Source organism: Calonectris borealis, chromosome Z (assembly GCF_964195595.1).
Source record: "Calonectris borealis chromosome Z, bCalBor7.hap1.2, whole genome shotgun sequence".
Classification (NCBI taxonomy): Eukaryota; Metazoa; Chordata; class Aves; order Procellariiformes; family Procellariidae; genus Calonectris; species Calonectris borealis.
This window is the reverse complement of record NC_134352.1, coordinates 1,721,097-1,739,163: the sequence shown is the minus strand read 5'-3', so window position 1 is coordinate 1,739,163 and position 18,067 is coordinate 1,721,097. Positions and strand designations below refer to the sequence as shown.

At 37.3% G+C, this 18,067-nt stretch overlaps 1 protein-coding gene across 2 annotated transcripts in view; it reads right to left on the bottom strand.

Annotated features, from left to right (window-relative positions):
• The window catches only part of KIAA0825 (KIAA0825 ortholog), a 261,914-nt gene that overhangs the window by 200,698 nt on the left and 43,149 nt on the right, over positions 1–18,067 (bottom strand). Inside the window, exons 3-4 of one of the 2 annotated variants that reach the window (XM_075136551.1) lie at positions 6,810–6,978; positions 704–1,373 (exon numbers count right to left, since the gene is read on the bottom strand). In XM_075136551.1, coding sequence (XP_074992652.1) covers positions 704–1,373; positions 6,810–6,978 — 839 coding nt within the window. Of the gene's footprint in view, positions 1–698; positions 1,374–6,809; positions 6,979–18,067 lie in introns of those variants that run through there. The other variant, XM_075136550.1, reaches the window with a different exon arrangement.

Below are 18,067 nucleotides of genomic sequence, written 5' to 3'. Positions count from 1 at the left end.
TTTTTTTCTAAAGTCCTGATTCATCCCTTTGGAAATTAGCATGTCAGACTCACCAACTGTAAAAAGAAAGTACAGAATATACCACATAAATAACAGATTCCTTTCCTGCATTAAATTCCATAGAACAAGAAGAAATGACCAGGTAGCATTAACTCTATCTTACTGCACTTTCACAAGACTAGAAAACTTAAAATTATTTTTTTTTCTTTTAGAATTAGAATCTGTATAGTAATCTTTTGGGTCAGCTCTGATGTATGAATCTGTGTCTACTTCATGATCACATTATTGTACAGACTTTCTTATAATCTTTAAACTTCTGACAATTCAAAAAAAGTGGGGGTAGAAGACTGAAGAGTTTGTGTGTTTTAAAATCTGGATTAAATAGTTCTTATTCTATTATATAGTACAGCAGTTGGAATATGTTAGACTGAAAAAAATAGCTATGACATGACAACGTTATCCAGTGAATTATAATGGGGTTTCTAGATACATAAGCATAAGATACTCTCCCTTACTTCAAAACCTTTTTCATCACAATTCTGATGCAGTCTATAATTCAACTGCAGTAATATGGTTAAAACATCAACCTGTAATTAATAATCTCAGGCCTCTCTCTTCACAGGAAATAATCAAGTATATTAAAAAAAAGGAGTAGAATTAAAATAATATCTAACTACAATGAACATAAAATAAGGCTACTAACCCACAGCATGAACTGTTCCTCTATGCTTCTTGGAAATCTTGTTTGCTTTAACTATATGTAGAGCATTTTCTTTGAACTGCAGCTCACAAAGTCTTTCAAGAAGAACTGTCATTTCTTCAGTGATGGTATCCAGATAAGTTTCATTAATAAACTTCAATGATGAAGAAGGATCAATAGTTCCACTTAGTATATACAAATCCTCTTTTATCATTGTGCACAATGTGGGTACGGAACTTTGGTAACCATGAACCACCTTATCAAAATTCGTTTCACCACAACTAGACAAAATACAGTTCTGCAGAAGATCGCTAACCAGTTTATTCTGCATATTTTGATACTTCATTAAGACTTCTGATTCAGGATAAAGAAACAAAAGTTGCCGTATGCACTGAGTTTTAAATTCTACTTGTTGTTGTAAAGCATTAGTATTTGTTTCTTCTTGACTTTGCAGTCTATTTACTAAAAATCGTCGAAGATGCAATCTCACATCATCCCAGAGAGATTTCACATCCATAGTTGAATCATCCTCTATCGCATGGAGGGAAGATGTTAACTCAAAAGACGTCCCGCTTGGAGTACAGGGAAATGAGACACCACACTGACTAGAGAGATCCAGAAGGAAGTGAAGTATCATTTCTTCTTGATTTTGCTCATTCTTCAGCAAGCTTTGCTAACAAAGGTAAATCAGACAGTATTTTAGAAATGTTTTGTTAATTCTGGTTCATAAAATGAACAGCGTCCTGCTAGAGTATCAATTTTTTCCAATGCCAATTATCTTACTAGCAAATTACAGACTCAAACAAATTGCTATACAAACACCACACATAACAAAGCCTGTTTTCCCATGGCTTTATTCGCCAATCCATCTCCTGGTGAAACTGCTCCAGTAACCCATATCCTTCTTCCCATCTTTCTTACATCCTCAACCTCTTTTCTCAATCAATTCTAGCCCATAATTCAAAGGAAAACTTTGGAAAGCTCATTAGGTAAGCGTTGGCAGCCTGCTTGTTGTGGTCTACACATCTTTGAAAGAAGATGGTATGAAAAATTGCTCAAGATTTACACAGGTAATGACAGGTTTTGCTCATAAAACCAAGACGGTGATTAATAAAATGAAACATTGTTGCTTTCTATATTCTGGCTCAGCAGGCAACCACCAAAAAGGCCATTCTAAGGATAAAATAATCTTTCCAGGACCCCCCTGAAGAACTAAAATTGAAAACTTGTTAAGAATTGAACAGTCTTAGGTCACACAGGGCAGAAGAATAAGAAGCTGTGTAGCCTGTCAAACCAAGATGCAGACTGATACATTAACAATATAGTGACCTCTAAATACATCTCAGCTGTATGGGTTGGAGAAGAAGAAGGAAGCCAGTTAACACAGCAGATGAAACCACAAGGATGCATGCGCTGTTCCTACTTCACCTGAGCCTGAAGAGCTCCCTCGTGCTCTGGGGTCAGGATCTCTGACCTTAGAGCTGCTTCAAGTTCAAGAGTCCCTGCAGCAAACAGCAGGTCCTCTTGTCACAGCTCAATGCTTTCTACTTGGCCCAGAATGACACAGATTCAAACAGCACTCTGCAGCTTTCCTTAATGTGCGTGAGGCGAATCATTTGCATGAACAAGGTACGTCCAATATATGAGTAGAAGACAACCCCAAAGTCCCATGGTCACTGGACATCAAAATCTCCTTCCTCTCTCAGAGAAAAAAAGTTGCCTGTTATAAACCCATTTCCCACATCCTCAGCATTTTTCCTGCTGCAGGTTGGCTTTGGCCACAGTTCTAGGCCCATCAACTTCTTATTTGTAAAGACCTGCTCTCAATCCTCCAGCTGCACTAGAGGCAACTACAGATTTCCCCATCACAGTCACAAGAAAACTGAGTGAAATAGGTGCTACTCTTGATTTTCTAGGTTTCAGGAACCAAGTAGGCAAGCCTTAAGTGAATCGGGATCCAGAAGCCCTCTCACTTGCTCCCCCACCTCCTATTGCTTCTCTCCAACAGAGAAAAGCATTGCAGCACATCACATAAGGGTAGTTCTTTCCACTCATGTCCTTTACCTGGGTCTCCCAGCTACATTGCATCCTATAAAGCAAGGCTGGTAAAGAAACTGTTGGCTACCTTCCACCTTCAGAACTACTGATTTATTTAACCTATAGTATTTGAGGAAATTATTAGTTTTATTTCTTTTCCCATTTTGAGAGAGAGAGAAATAAAACAAATTTGAGTATGGTATTGCATAAATATAATAATTTCCCAATACAAAGTGTTCAATTTTTCTACTGTAGCAAACTTTTATCAATAGGTAATTTACAAAAATATAAAAAAGACAAAATTTAGAACAAAAACTTCACTGGGCTTTTTTTTCCCCCCTCATGCTTTTGAGTCACAAAAATTCTCAATATCAGAACTCCTTTGTTCTGGATGATTCAAAACTGTGCACTCCTATGGGAGAAAACAAGAATTTAACCTTCCTATTGCCCTGTACTCCAGAGTGCTCCATGATAAAAATTAAAAAATAAAAGACTTGCACCACAGTAGCTAATTCTGAACAAAAGACAGAGAGCATGACTGCCTCCCATAAAGGAAAGTCTTAAAAATAATAGACTAGCTATTTTTCTTCCATTTTACATTTTTATTTCAGAATGCTTTCTATGAATTTTTTTACTTACAAGCAGGAAACACATGTGGAAGACAGAATAATAAAGGAAATTATCAGTCAAATATCATCCTCTAAACGTATGTGCATCTGATAGAAATATGTGTAACTAGTTAAAATCTTAAATCATACATATCAATACGCATATACATAAGGCTGATTTGATTTTCTTTTATTATCTACTGAAGTATTCTATAAAGTTTTGTGACCCCAAAGAGAATGTGTCTCTGTGTGTAAACTGAAACCCTAATCACTAACAACTGTGTTGAAAAGTTGAGTCTCCACAGATTTCTGGAGTTTAAAGGTTAATTTTTTTTATGAATTATGCTCAAATACTATATTCTGAAGTGAACAAAACAAGAGAAGCTGTCAAAACAGTGAATGTAACTGATGCTTTTGGATGATAAATCCAAAATGTCTTCCAAGCAAATCCCTACTGCTGTTTTTTAAGGTTAAGCAGAAACATTTTTATTCATGAAAGCCAGTAAGAATCTAAGTATTGTTTCAAGCCCTTTGCAACTTAAACTAAAGCATTGAAAATAGGGAGCTTGCAGACGCCATCTTAGACTTAGTTTTACTCAGAAAAAGAGCCCCTAATGTGAACTTTGAAGCTCTGAAAACACACTGTCATCAAGTCTCTTTGAATATTGCCTATATTGACATAGGCTTCTCTATTTAAAAATTAACCTGTAAAAACACTTCAAAAGATGATGCCAAAACTGTTAAAGAGAAAAAGATCCAAATTAGTATCCAAAGGTTTTAGAAAAGCATGAAAAGTTCTTATGAGCATAGAAAGTTAGTGACAATAATACACAGGAAAACATTTCCGGTCTACCAACTGGACTACTATGTACTATAGACTATTACCTATCATATCAATAAACAAATCCAGTAAGATGAAGATTTTGTTAGAAAAAGATTTTGTCATTAGTTTAGCAGGAACAGAATTTAAGGAAGATGCGTCCATGTACATATTCAGCTTTTAAATATTTAGAATTACAAAACAGTGCACAGAATGATGAAATTTCACATAATTAACATTTTTAAGCTTCATGAAGAACCTCTCAGTATTTCCATGAGCATTCACAAATGCATGAGAATACCACGCTACCAATAAACGTAAATACAGCACCTCAGCCAAAGCACATACAGAACTTCCCACTACTTTTTAAATTCTTCCAGCAGCTTAGAAGATAAACAAAATCCCTAACAAAATAAACACACATAATAAGGGATAACAATGAATAGGGATATTGTCCTGAAGTGGAAGGAAGGTTATTATTATTGAAGATGTATTATATGATATTTAATCAAAAGCTTGCAAGTGAGAAACTAAGTCAACTGAGTAATTAGTTCAATGGATGGAGATACACATTTAAGAAAAATCAGATTGTAAGAATCTCATTAATGTTGAATATTATTGAAAATAGTTCACTGCAGACTTCTTTAGGGAGCTAAAGATTATCTACTGCAAGTATAACTTCTTACAGATGGATTGTCTACACTGATACATATACGCTTTTCATCTGTAGTCTCATCTACACAACAGGCTGGATTATCTAAGAAGCCATGAGCCTGGAAACAGTGATGTTCAAGTTCCTGAGCTCCACAGATGTTTTCCTGATAAGCTGTGCAGAATTGAGACTTTAAGGCATCTCACACTTTGCTGTCTGTTTAGCAGCCTGCCACAGAGCCATTCGCAAGGCTTAACTGGACTCTACAGCCCACAGCCATTCTGTCATGCAGTCAGTAAGCTCCTGGGAAGTTGAAAAGCTAGAAAGCACATTTTGTATAAGATATACCCAAAGTATTCCAGAGATGGGGACATTTTGGTGTTTCCCAAACAAATGCCGCCACCTGGTGTCCAGGTATATGGCTTGAATAGGCCTCGGAGAAGGAAGAAAGCGGGGAATGGACATAGAATCATAGAATCATTAAAGTTGGAAAAGACCTCTAAGATCATCGAGTCCAACCATCAACCCAACACCCATGCCCACTAATCCATGTCCCTAAGCGCCTCATCTACACGTCTTTTAGATACCTCCAGGGATGGTGACTCAACCAGTTCCCTGGGCAGCCTGTTCCAAGGCTTGACCACTGTTAATATTTTTTTTTTTTTTTTTTTTTTATGAATCCGCTTTTTGGACAACACCCCGGCACATTCCTCCGCTCTGGAGCCCTTCATCTCAGTGGCTAAGGGTGATTCGGTGCATAAGCAAGTCATCGTTACCATGCCCTCTTCTAAGGCGGTTTAAGTAAGGATCCAACTGGACTAAGAGGAATAACAGAAGACTTCATAAGTCAGCATTTTCTGGGATTCTCTCATTTTGTCTAGATCCAGTATGACATGTAGCAGTCTCCAACATCCTTGAGTGGGGTGATTATTAACAGCAACATTCAAATTGATCACCTGTGTTAGAAGGGGACAAAATCACTTCTTCACCACATGAACATTAAAGACGTGGTGTTTCGAGACATGATTTCCTCATTTGACACAGCCTAATATCCAGGGGGTTCAAGTGTGACTGAAAGATCAACAACCAGTTTTAAGAGTTAAAAAACGGACAGGCGATTTGATGAAGCTCGAGCTCTAGTCAGGAGATAGTCCCAAAGGAGAAAATACTCCACTTCTCCACAGCATTTTTCCTCTGCTAATACAGCCAATCTTAACCTAAAGGCGTTCATGTCCTACAACTAAGCCATGACATGGAAGTGACAAAGAAAAATCCACTGGATACTGTTTATTTGTTTTGACACTCATACATATGAACATCATATAAACACACATATACATAGTTTATATGTAAACTTGCAGGCTGTCATTTACTGAGGTATCGTCCTTCACTTATCTAGCTAATTCAATTTTCCAGACTTCCATTTCCACATATATTTTAAGGTTAACTTTTAATAAAAATTTTGAATAAAAATGCCTTCTAAAATAATGGAATTTTTCGTTGAAGTGAAATTTGATTTCTGGTTACGTCTAGTTGTACAACTTGCTAGGACAAAGGATGTAGCTCCCACATTTCTAATTAGAAAAAGTACGCAGGAAGTTAATGCTTAAAAAATGCATAAAGAACACTAATCTGTATTAGATAAATTAAATTCATGCTGATACAAGAGAAGAACAGGCCGTAACAGTAACAGCCTCAGCGTAGACAATAATTTCAGATGTTTTTTACCAACATGTATTTATAAGCAGGGCTGAATGTGTGGTAGTATCGTGAAAAGACTTTGTCCCAAGTTTGTCTATTTAAAGCATGATCAAAAGGAAACATAACCCCCTGCTGCAGACATAAAAACAGTACCAAGCCTTACAATAAAATTTCTGAACTATCCTCACCACAGTGACAACGGAAATGAGGAAACTAATTAACCTCAAAACCTCCCCCCCACCATATAACCAACTTTCCCAAACATTAAAGTCTTTAGTAAACAATTTTTACCAAGGTCCTAAGGAACTCCATCAGCTCTCCATGGTGTGTAGAACAAGGTCTGAGAGAACTAAAATTGCAGTTGTTTAGCCACTGAAGGCAGTCAGTTGTGCTTTGTAGTATTTCATCGGTACATATCTCATTTACTTCCGATTGCAGGTCTTTAAGACACTGTTCTATGCTAAAAAAAAAAACAAAACCAAAAATCACAGGATTTTTTTCATGACTTGGAGATAAAATCATTTTAAATATTTCATATTTTAAAACGAAAACCCACTACAAATTAATGTAACACTAGTCCTTCTTCTTCATAGATTAAATTACTCTCACAAAATAAGGCCTGAATTTGCAGGATTAACATTTAAATACAGTTGAGCTAGAGCTAAAATAAATTTCCTTCAGGCCAGACTGTACCTTCCTTAGTAAGAGTAAGTACTGCCTCACTTCTCAAACAATCTTTTACTTTTTAATAAAGCAGTTAGTGAATAAGACGTCATCCAACCTCAGATCTGGTCCTTGGTGCTTAATTAGCTAAAGCAGACAATATAAACTGAATCAACTACCATATTCAGAGGTGAATGTTTTTGCTCCTTTAGCAATCAGCAGTTGTTTTATAATACATAACATATATTAATGACTTCTTAAAGACCCATTGACATCACAGAAAATGCTGAAAAGGATTTTAGAGTCAGTTGTGCTAAGAAAGCAGATCTTTTCAATATTTGAAAGAAAATATTCAAATATTTTCAATATTTGAAAGAAAACAAGAGTTTGTTTTCAAGGAGCTGATCCACCCCTTAACATTCACCTAGAATCGTAATCCTGTTTATGAAATCGGAAGTGGCTTGTATGGTTATTACAGGGATTTCAGTTGCAAAAATCACAAGAACAACTGAAAATCCAAAGCAATTTACTTCTATTTGTGTGGACACTTACATGGAAACAAAAAAAAAGAAAAATCCAGAAACAATCTAACTCTATGTCTTTTCCTACAAAAACACCTTTTCAGTATTTTATAACTACTTTTTTTTAGAAGCAATGCGTAATATTTTGTATAGTTTCAATTAGAAAAATAGTAGGTTTAAAACAAACAGAGCCAAAAATAAGACTGATGCCAATTTTGGTTTACTGAAGCACAAAGTGATTCTCACTACTATTTGAATTTTATTTTGGAGCATATTAGTTATTTCATTTATTCTCTTACAGCTGATAAGGGATGCAAGGTTTAACACAAATTAACATTTAGTTCTTTCTATCTCTGTAGAGTTACAGGATTAGATGAAACTCAGCTCTTTACAGGTATTTCAATGGCAGATACTTTTGACCATATTACTTTCTATTTTCATGACATCAACCAAACAACAGGCTTGCCTTTCATACTGCCACTTGCCTCTCTATTTTATAGAGATGAAGTATAGCTGTTTTTCTTTAACTGATCTCTAACATTTTCAAACCTGACTAGTTTTGGCAAAAGAAGACAAAAGAAAATTGGAAAAGAGGACAGGAAGAGGAGAAAAGGAAAACAAGAGGAGAGGGAAGAAAAGAAACTGGAAAACAAATCAAATCTTTAAGTGTATTACAAGCCATGACAAAAATACCAAATTAAAGACCTCCAGTTTAAAAAAAAAAAAGGAAAACTACTTTTTTTTTAATTAGTAACCTTGAATAAAGTTTTTTATTTTTTTTCTGCATAACTTCTCTGTGCGGAAAGATTCATTTTCCATGAAATATAATCTTTCTGGAGGAAAATACTTTTATTAAAAATATAATCTGCTTTGAATATGAAATTTTAAAGAAAAAAATCTTAAACACTACTACCCACATCAATTTGTAACAAGAAATCAGTGATGAAAGGCCATTCTGCATATCACCCACTGACTCTACTTCATCAATTAATTCTGCCTGCAGTACTGTTTTCAGGATGTGGAAGAAGTATTTATTTGATTTTCTACTGGATTTTCTCCTTTATTGAGTGATTTGCATTTTATTCTTTTACAGATGTTATGCAATGTACCCTAAATTCCTACTAGCTGTCTCATTCTGATCAACAGCAATGAAGTAAATCAGTGTCATCCATACCTCTGGGAACTGAGTCTGTTAGTTTGAACTGACATTTTAAAAAAACACTGGAAAAAAAAATAACCAAATAATCACACTAAATTAAGTCCAGAGATAAACAGTAGTCTGCGTTTTCCTTTTATTTTTAAGTTACCTATATGAAGCACAAAAGAGAGCAGTATATTTTTTCCAAGAATGCCGTCAAGACTTATCATCTATGATAGGTTTCGCTTTGTGCCTTTTGTTTCTTTAAAATACAGTACTAAATAATAACTAATTTCATATTCAAGCTGAATATGAAAACTGCATCAACTACAATTATAGAATGCAAAGATGATCATAAGAATGTAAGTGCAGAAAAAGTGTAGCATTTTGAATGTCAGAAAAAAAAAACATAAATTGTTTCCAAAACTATAAAACTCCTAAAAAAAATTTCATCAAAATAAGTAGGTAATTTTGAACAGCTTATTTTCCCATATTTAATTGTATTCATGGGTATATTTGTTTTATGCTTAAAAGACATGAGGTAAACCATTCAAAGTGTATCTACTCTTACCAAAATGAAGTCACCATATTTTACAGCTGCATTATCTTCAGAAATCAAATTCAGTAACTACAACTAATGCTAAAATATATAAAAAATTTTAAAACTTATGAATACATGGGTGGCCTGTAAAACATTTCTATAACATTGATGCAAAAGTCTTCAGACTTCCCCGAGCATGACTGAATTCAAAACTGAAACAAGTACGTTCCCATCATCAAAGGACCTTATCAGGAGCACAAAGGACTTCCATGAAAAACAGTCGCTCTCTGCCTGTGGCCCACTCAGATTCCTGATGGGATAGCCCAGCCATGAATACCAATTCTAAACTTGACAAAAGATTGCCATGTATCTTTTTAACTTGTGAAACCTGTTCTCAAGACTCTGAAACTAAATGCCGTGTTCATACACCTTGACTCCTGGGACATTATCAAAGGCTTTTATTGTGGTGTGCGGATGTGCCTCATTCAATCATACCCAATAGATTACAGCATTGTGCATTGTAAAAGGGACTACTGTTGTCAGTCTGTGCCAATATGCTTCAATTAGGAACCAGTTTTTACATTCATCCTTGACATAGGAATCTGCGTGCAAACCAATAAACTACAAGCTATGAATAGACTACAGCCTTCTCAAGACCAGGTATTTTGGTAATTTGTCCCAACACTGATAAGCGGATTAGGTGGATAAATTTCAGTGGCCCTCCCTGTAGGTACAAATCACGGTAAGTCTGTTCACTTTATTTAATCCTTTTATTCCAATAAAGTAAACATTGAATTAGGACTAAAACTGTTTTTCACTGAATAAAAATATTTTCATCCTGTTTACTTACAACATACTGTAGGTAAACATGGTCTCAAAAACATTGCTATTTCTTTTAAGATTTTTTAGTATTACATGAACATGGTTAATTACAGATACTTACTCCTTCACATGAATTACATCATAAAATGAAATATTAAGGAATTTGGTCACCACTGGAAAAAAACATTTTAGTGTGTATTATCCGAGTTTAGAAAGCAATCATTTTAAATAAAAGGCTTCTGCCAAATAGGATTAAAATTATTCTCACTATGTAGACTAGTATTTAAAACTACAATTTCTTATCAATGTAGGGAGAATGAGACTTTGATTTCCTTTTTTAGAAAGGAAATTTGCTGAAGTTTTAAAAATTGTAAACAAAATACATGACTTTGATGTCAAAAATGTGCTTAATGTATTTAATGAATTTTATTCTTAAAAGTACAATTATAAAAAGCCATATAAAGTGCTAAATTCCTTTTTTCCCCCCAAATAATGCTTTCATTAAGGTTTAACTACAAATATATTTCAGTAAATTCAGTGCAGTAAATAAGTTCCTTTTTATGAACAAATTGAGGCATCAACCCACATGATGTCAACTGACACTATACACGTATGATGGGAGCGTAAATTGTCTTAAAATCATGTGCAGTCAATGCAAAAATACAACCACGTCTGTGTGCAACCCTATCTAAATCAGGAATGCAAAATCTGGAGTACAACAGGAAATCAGACATAGTTCAGTACTTAATGCTTTTTCCCTATTTGCTATCATTAACTGGTTCTGTGCTCCATATGTATGTTTTCTGAAACATCCTCCGAAACTCTAAACCTTAATGATAAGGTGAGGCATACAATTCCTGTTTTAGGTGCTCAGGTACCAATGTTGAGACATTGCTGAACCTAACCAGAAGGTACTTAATTCTTCTGTTGGAAATTGGCCTACTGGTACTACATTAGAATAGCTGTTCCTGGTCAGATGGAAGGTCTCCATGTCTCTGACAGTGGTCATTAGGAGATGCCAAAGAACAGTTAAAAAAAACAAGGAAAAAAAAGTTAAGAGTTCTCAGAATATTTTCATCATCTCTAGCAGTTTGTGACACAAGGACTTAAATCAGATAGTGTCCTCACATTTAACAGCCCTCAATTAATTGTTCTTTCATAGATGATTCCACTTTTCTTTGAACCTGTGGAACTGTTCAAACATGAACAGAAAAAAATAGCCGCCAAACTACTAAACAAGGAGTGGAATATAAAAGCTCAAAGAAAAAATTAACCTTTCTCTGTAGCAAAGAAATCTGATACTTATGGTTATATGGATTTTCGTAAAATTGTCCAATTTTTCAAGAAAGAAATCTTTAGTCCTACACCAAAGAGTATCTTGAGCCTTTGTGGGGACATCAATGCTTGCGGTTAGTACTACTGGTATACCATTATGCCAATGAAAATTATTTCACTGAAATAGCTTCTCCTTTTTTACACGTGAAGGTTTGGGGTTTTTTTTACACAGTAAGCAAAGTTCTGTTATCTCTGTCCACACTGGAGTGCTTTTCTGGAGTAGCATTTGGTCAATACCATTTGGTAAGTATTCCCACTGTAGAGAGACAGTCTCAATTTGAGAACTCCTAGGTGTTCTTATATATTAAGTTAATGACAGTTTTTAGGAATAACCTAATCATGTGGAAAGACTACTTTTTAAGTAGCTGCATCAATGGACAAACAGTTACAAACCAAGTACTATAATGGAACTGATAGTATAAGCACTGTCATACTCATCCAACATTATTTTGAAAAGCACAGTATCAAAATGAGAGTTGCTGTCTCCATATATTACTTTCCATTGCCTAAGATTACTCTAAGTAACCTGAAGGATGATCTTCTAACTCCTTTCAATTTCTAACAAGCACTGTTTCAATTTATTTCATATAGCATATGGAACAGCCATAAAATGACAATGAGATTGGTTAAATTAAACTGCTAAGCTATAAAGTGAAATTATCTTTAAACCTCATGTTACTTATGCTTAAGATCCACATATTCATGGAGATCTGCTTTTAGAATCAGTTACACATCTTTTATTAAGAACAGACAGTTTGTTTTAAAACTAATGAAATAATTGTTTCCACTGTTTTTTGAAGATAGAAGCACTAACATAATACTACTTTGTTATTATCATGTATATTGATTAAAAAGCTTGACTGCTGAAGATAAAGGGCATTTTATTCGAAATCAGTAATATCATTTGGAAACCTGCGTGTCAGGGGACCTGCTGTACACTTTGAGTAGTAAGAAATCTTTGAGAAAGACTTTTACCAGTATAATTCCCACAGGCATTTTCCTTGTTACGCTTTCTCCTATGTGGAGACAAACATTTTGTTTTATTTCATGAAAGCTGACCTGCCAAAAAGGAAATACTACGAAAATTTCCCATGATCTACAGACAATTTCATGAGGTCGTTGCTGATGCCTCAGCACTATTGTGTGTTAACAAACAGCAATTTAACCATAAATATAAATAACTTATTTTCTAGTAACTTTTAAACTGCTAGATACAATCTAACTGAAAAAAAACCATAAAGATTCATGCAAAGAATGTTTTGATAACTTTATCTTGAACAGAAACAAGAGGTTTTACCAAAAATAGCTATTTATCATCTTGCATGTTCCTGCAATGCTTATGATAACCTACAGTAACATTCATGGTACAATGGATCTCTTAGGATTTCTAAAATTCTGAAAAAAATGAGATCATTATAGGTCCAGGTCTATAACGTTTATGCTGTTCCATTCTACTCTACCTGACCATGAGTTTATTCCTTCTGACTTGTCCATTTTCCTACTCTCATTAACCCAACTTCATAAACAGATGAAATTCCTTTTTATATTTTACGTTTTTTACAATGGTGACCTCAACAGCAGAGGAGAAAGCTAGAAAGGAAAGCTACTACTGCTAATAATATAGGTTTTGTTATCACCTCATATTTGTGTGTATGTTAACTTTTTTTTTCATAGTTTGACTATATTATTCTCTTATTCATATTTTGTATCTAAGTTCTATTCAAAATAAAATAAGACCAATAAGAATGAAGTTAAACATTATTTTGTAAGCAGCAATACGAAACTGATGGGAAGACTGACTACAAAAACTTTACTTCTTTAGAAAAATGCTGTTAAGACAAATACATCTTAATACTTATTTTTAAAACGAGCAATTCTTTAAAATATGAGTCTGAAAGTTATAGGCTTATTATAAAGCTAAAAGCCTTGAAAAAATTCACTTCATCAAATTCTTCCTACTGTAATCTTGGACCTTAAAATGTAAAACAAAAACGCAGCCCCTGCTTCAAGGACTTTGCAAGCTACTTCGTATCTCTAATTTAGCCATTTACAAAATGTGTCCACCAAAACTGTAAAGAAACTATACCACTGAAAGCAGAAGGAAATAGAATGGTGTTGACTTTGCTGCACCTCGGCAAGAGAAACTTACTCAACAGCTTAATCATATGAGAACCATCAGTTCTAACTGAACCACTGCCTACCTTTAATTTCCAATCTTGTTTTAAAGTCTTGAGATATTTCAGTCCACAAGATGTAAGCTTTGCCTTGATAAGTTATTTCAGAAGACTGGCAGTGAAACATAGGAGTCTTCCAACTCCATTGACCAAAACATGAGAGCGAAAAATAATGGCTAAAAAACCATTGTCTCCTGCATCCTCATATGAAATGATTTGCGATATTCGCAGTGCAGTGAAAGATCTGATTACAGCTTCTGTAGATGTATGTGACAGCTAACTAACTACCTAAGATACTGACACAATTATAATCAGTGCAGATTGGAGCTAAGAAACTGTGTGTGTATTAAAACAGCCAATCTCTCAGAAACTCTGTGCTGTCCAGCTAGTAAGGTGATAAGAAACAACTATCCTGAACTCAGTGATCATACACAAAGACAACACAGGCTGAATAGGAATCAAATTACATTCCTTCCTCATTTTAATTACTCATTCCTAGCAATAAGTGCAGGCACTGGGTAGACAGATACTATTTTGACAAAGATGTTAGTAACTTTATTCTAATATCTTAATAGGCATTAAAATCTCAACTAAATACTACAGTAATGCACTTGTACAGCAAGCAGGTTATATTCATACAGAAGAGTCAAATTCTTTTTGAGAGCTGTCATAAATATTAGCTCTGAGTAAAACTGACAAAATTATCAATTTTATTCCTCTACTCTTAGCTCTAGTTTGAAATTCTCCCAAATACTCAACCTCTATTGGGATTTTGGATGGAGATGCCTAATTTTGCTAATTCTCTTGAATACCAAGAAAGCTGCTTGGTATTCTTGTATTCTTGAATACCAAGAAAGCTGCCTCCTGAAAATTCCAGAGAGGAATAAATCAAGATTTTCTTAAAAATAAGAGAGAAAGATAACTCTTGCAGCACATCTCAGTTTAAAAACACATAAGCCCTTGCACACTCCAATCCTTGCACACTCCAATTCTGATACAGGAAAATGGAATGAGACAGTGTCGTGGTTTAACCTGACAGGCAGCCAAATACCACGCAGCCGCTCACTCACTCCCCCCGCCCCCCCAGTGGGACAGGGAGAGAATCGGAAGGGTAAGAGTGAGAAAAACTCGTGGGTTGAGATAAAGACAGTTTAATAAAACAGAAAAGGGAGAATAATGATAATAAACAATGATAGAATATACAAAATGAGTGATGCACAATGCAATTGCTCACCACCCGCGCTGACCGATAACCAAGTAGCGATCGGTACTTCCTGGATCACGCCTACCCTTCATATACTGAGCATGACGTCACATGGTATGGAATACCCCATTGGCCAGCTGGGCTGGCTGTCCTGATTATGTTCCCTCCCATCTTGTGTACCTAGCTCAGTCAGTAGGCACGGGAGCTGTCCTTGGACTAGGAGGGCACTTAGCAACAACTGAAAACATCAGTGTGTTATCAACATTCTCCTCATACTAAATCCAAAACACAGCACTAGGAAGAAATTTAACCCTATCCCAGCCGAAACTAGGACAGTATCCACCCCTTATTCCATACCATTTACGTTATGCTCAGGTCTCACATTTTTCGATACCTTTCAATTAATCACCACTATCTTTTTTATATATATACATATATAATACATATACATACATATCTACATATAATACATATACATAAATATATATAAATGTCCATTGAGTTCTTTTAGTCCACAACTTTGGGCTCCATCTGTCATAACAGTCTTTCAGGGCCAGAAGGATGGTGTGTGGTCTTGGGCTGTTGCATCCTGAAGCCAGTTCTCATTTCGGTACTGCTGCACTCGTCCAGTTCTATCATCGTTGCACTTTGCTCGGTTTCATCGGAGCTAGTTCATTCTTCATTAATCTGGGTGATTTTCACTGCTATACCATTGATAGCAACCATAGAAATAATGATATACAATATCATAAAATTCAGTTCATTGGCTATTTTCACCCAAAATCAAATCCCCTTGAGGTACACACCGGACTTGCCCATCCTTTCGCATCACCCACCAAGTGCACCCAGGTCCTTGAGCAAAAGCAATCCCACGGATGGGTTTTCCCTTGCCAGAGGCAGGAGTAACCCAGACTGTCTTCCCCAGCATATTTCTTATGTGCACGACAGGGACTTTATCTCCATCTACAGTACGTAAGAGTCTTGATTGGGCAGGGCCAGCTCGATTAACAGACCCCCTAGTGTTGACTAACCAGGTGGCTTTTGCTAAATGTGTATCCCAATGCTTGAATGTCCCACCACCCATTGCCCTCAGTGTTGTCTTTAGCAGCCCGTTGTATCGTTCGATTTTCCCGGAGGCTGGTGCGTGGTAGGGGATGTGATAGACCCACTCAATGCCATGCTCTTTGGCCCAGGTGTCTATGAGGGTGTTTCGGAAATGAGTCCCATTGTCTGACTCAATTCTTTCTGGGGTGCCATGTCGCCATAGGACTTGCTTTCAAGGCTTTTCAAGGATGGTGTTCCGGGCAGTGGCATGGGGCACAGGGTATGTCTCCAGCCAGCCGGTGGTTGCTTCCACCATGGTGAGCACATAGCGCTTGCCATGCCGGGTTTGTGGGAGTGTGATACAATCAATCTGCCAGGCCTCCCCATATTTGTATTTCAACCATCGTCCCCCATACCAAAGAGGCTTTACTCGCTTGGCTTGCTTGATTGCAGCGCATGTTTCACATTCGTGGATAACCTGTGCAATAGCGTCCATGGTTAAGTCCACCCCTCGATCACGAGCCCATCTATATGTTGCATCTCTTCCTTGATGGCCTGACGCGTCATGGGCCCACCGAGCTATAAATAATTCACCCTTATGTTGCCAGTCCAGATCCACCTGAGCCACTTCAATCTTAGCAGCCTGGTCCACCTGCTGGTTGTTTTGATGTTCTTCAGTGGCCCGACTCTTGGGTACGTGAGCATCTACGTGACGTACTTTTACAACCAGGTTCTCAACCCGGGCAGCAATGTCTTGCCACAATGCGGCAGCCCAGATGGGTTTACCTCTGCGCTGCCAGTTGTTCTGCTTCCACTGCTGCAGCCATCCCCACAGGGCATTTGCCACCATCCATGAGTCAGTATAGAGATAGAGTACTGGCCATTTTTCTCGTTCAGCAATGTCCAAGGCCAGTTGGATGGCTTTTACCTCTGCAAACTGGCTCGATTCACCTTCTCCTTCAGCAGTTTCTGCAACTTGGCGTATAGGACTCCATACAGCAGCTTTCCACCTCCGATGCTTTCCCACAAGGCGACAGGACCCATCAGTGAACAGGGCATATTGCTTCTCGTTTTCTGGTAGTTTATTATACAGTGGGGCTTCTTCAGCACGTGTCACCTCCTCCTCTGGGGATATTCCAAAATCTTTGCCTTCTGGCCAGTTCGTGATCACCTCCAAGATTCCTGGGCGACTGGGGTTGCCTATTCGGGCCCGTTGTGTGATCAGTGCGACCCACTTACTCCACGTAGCATCGGTTGCATGATGTGTAGAGGGGACCCTCCCTTTGAACATCCAGCCCAGCACCGGCAGTCGGGGTGCCAGGAGGAGCTGTGCTTCAGTGCCAACCACTTCCGAAGCAGCTTGAACCCCTTCATATGCTGCCAATATCTCCTTCTCAGTTGGAGTGTAGCGGGCCTCGGATCCTCTGTATCCCCGACTCCAGAACCCTAAGGGTCGACCTCGAGTCTCCCCTGGTGCTTTCTGCCAGAGGCTCCAGGTAGGGCCATTCTCCCCGGCTGCGGTGTAGAGCACATTCTTCACGTCTTGTTCTGCCCGGACTGGCCCAAGGGCTACTGCATGAACTATCTCCTGTTTAATTTGTTCAAAGGCTTGTCGCTGCTCAGGGCCCCATTTGAAGTCGTTCTTCTTCCTGGTCACTTGATAGAGAGGGCTTACAATCAGGCTGTAATCTGGAATATGCATTCTCCAAAAGCCCACAACGCCTAAGAAAGCTTGTGTTTCCCTTTTGCTAGTTGGTGGGGACATGGCTGTTATTTTGTTGATCACATCCATTGGGATCTGACGACGCCCGTCTTGCCATTTTATTCCTAAAAACTGGATCTCCTCTGCAGGTCCCTTGACCTTACTTTGTTTGATGGCAAAACCGGCTTTCAGAAGGATTTGAATTATTCTCTCCCCTTTCTCAAAAACTTCTTCTGCTGTGTTGCCCCACACGATGATGTCATCAATGTATTGCAGGTGTTCTGGAGCCTCACCCTGTTCCAGTGCGGTGTGAATTAGTCCATGGCAAATGGTAGGGCTGTGTTTCCACCCCTGGGGCAGTCGGTTCCAGGTGTACTGGACGCCCCTCCAAGTGAAAGCAAACTG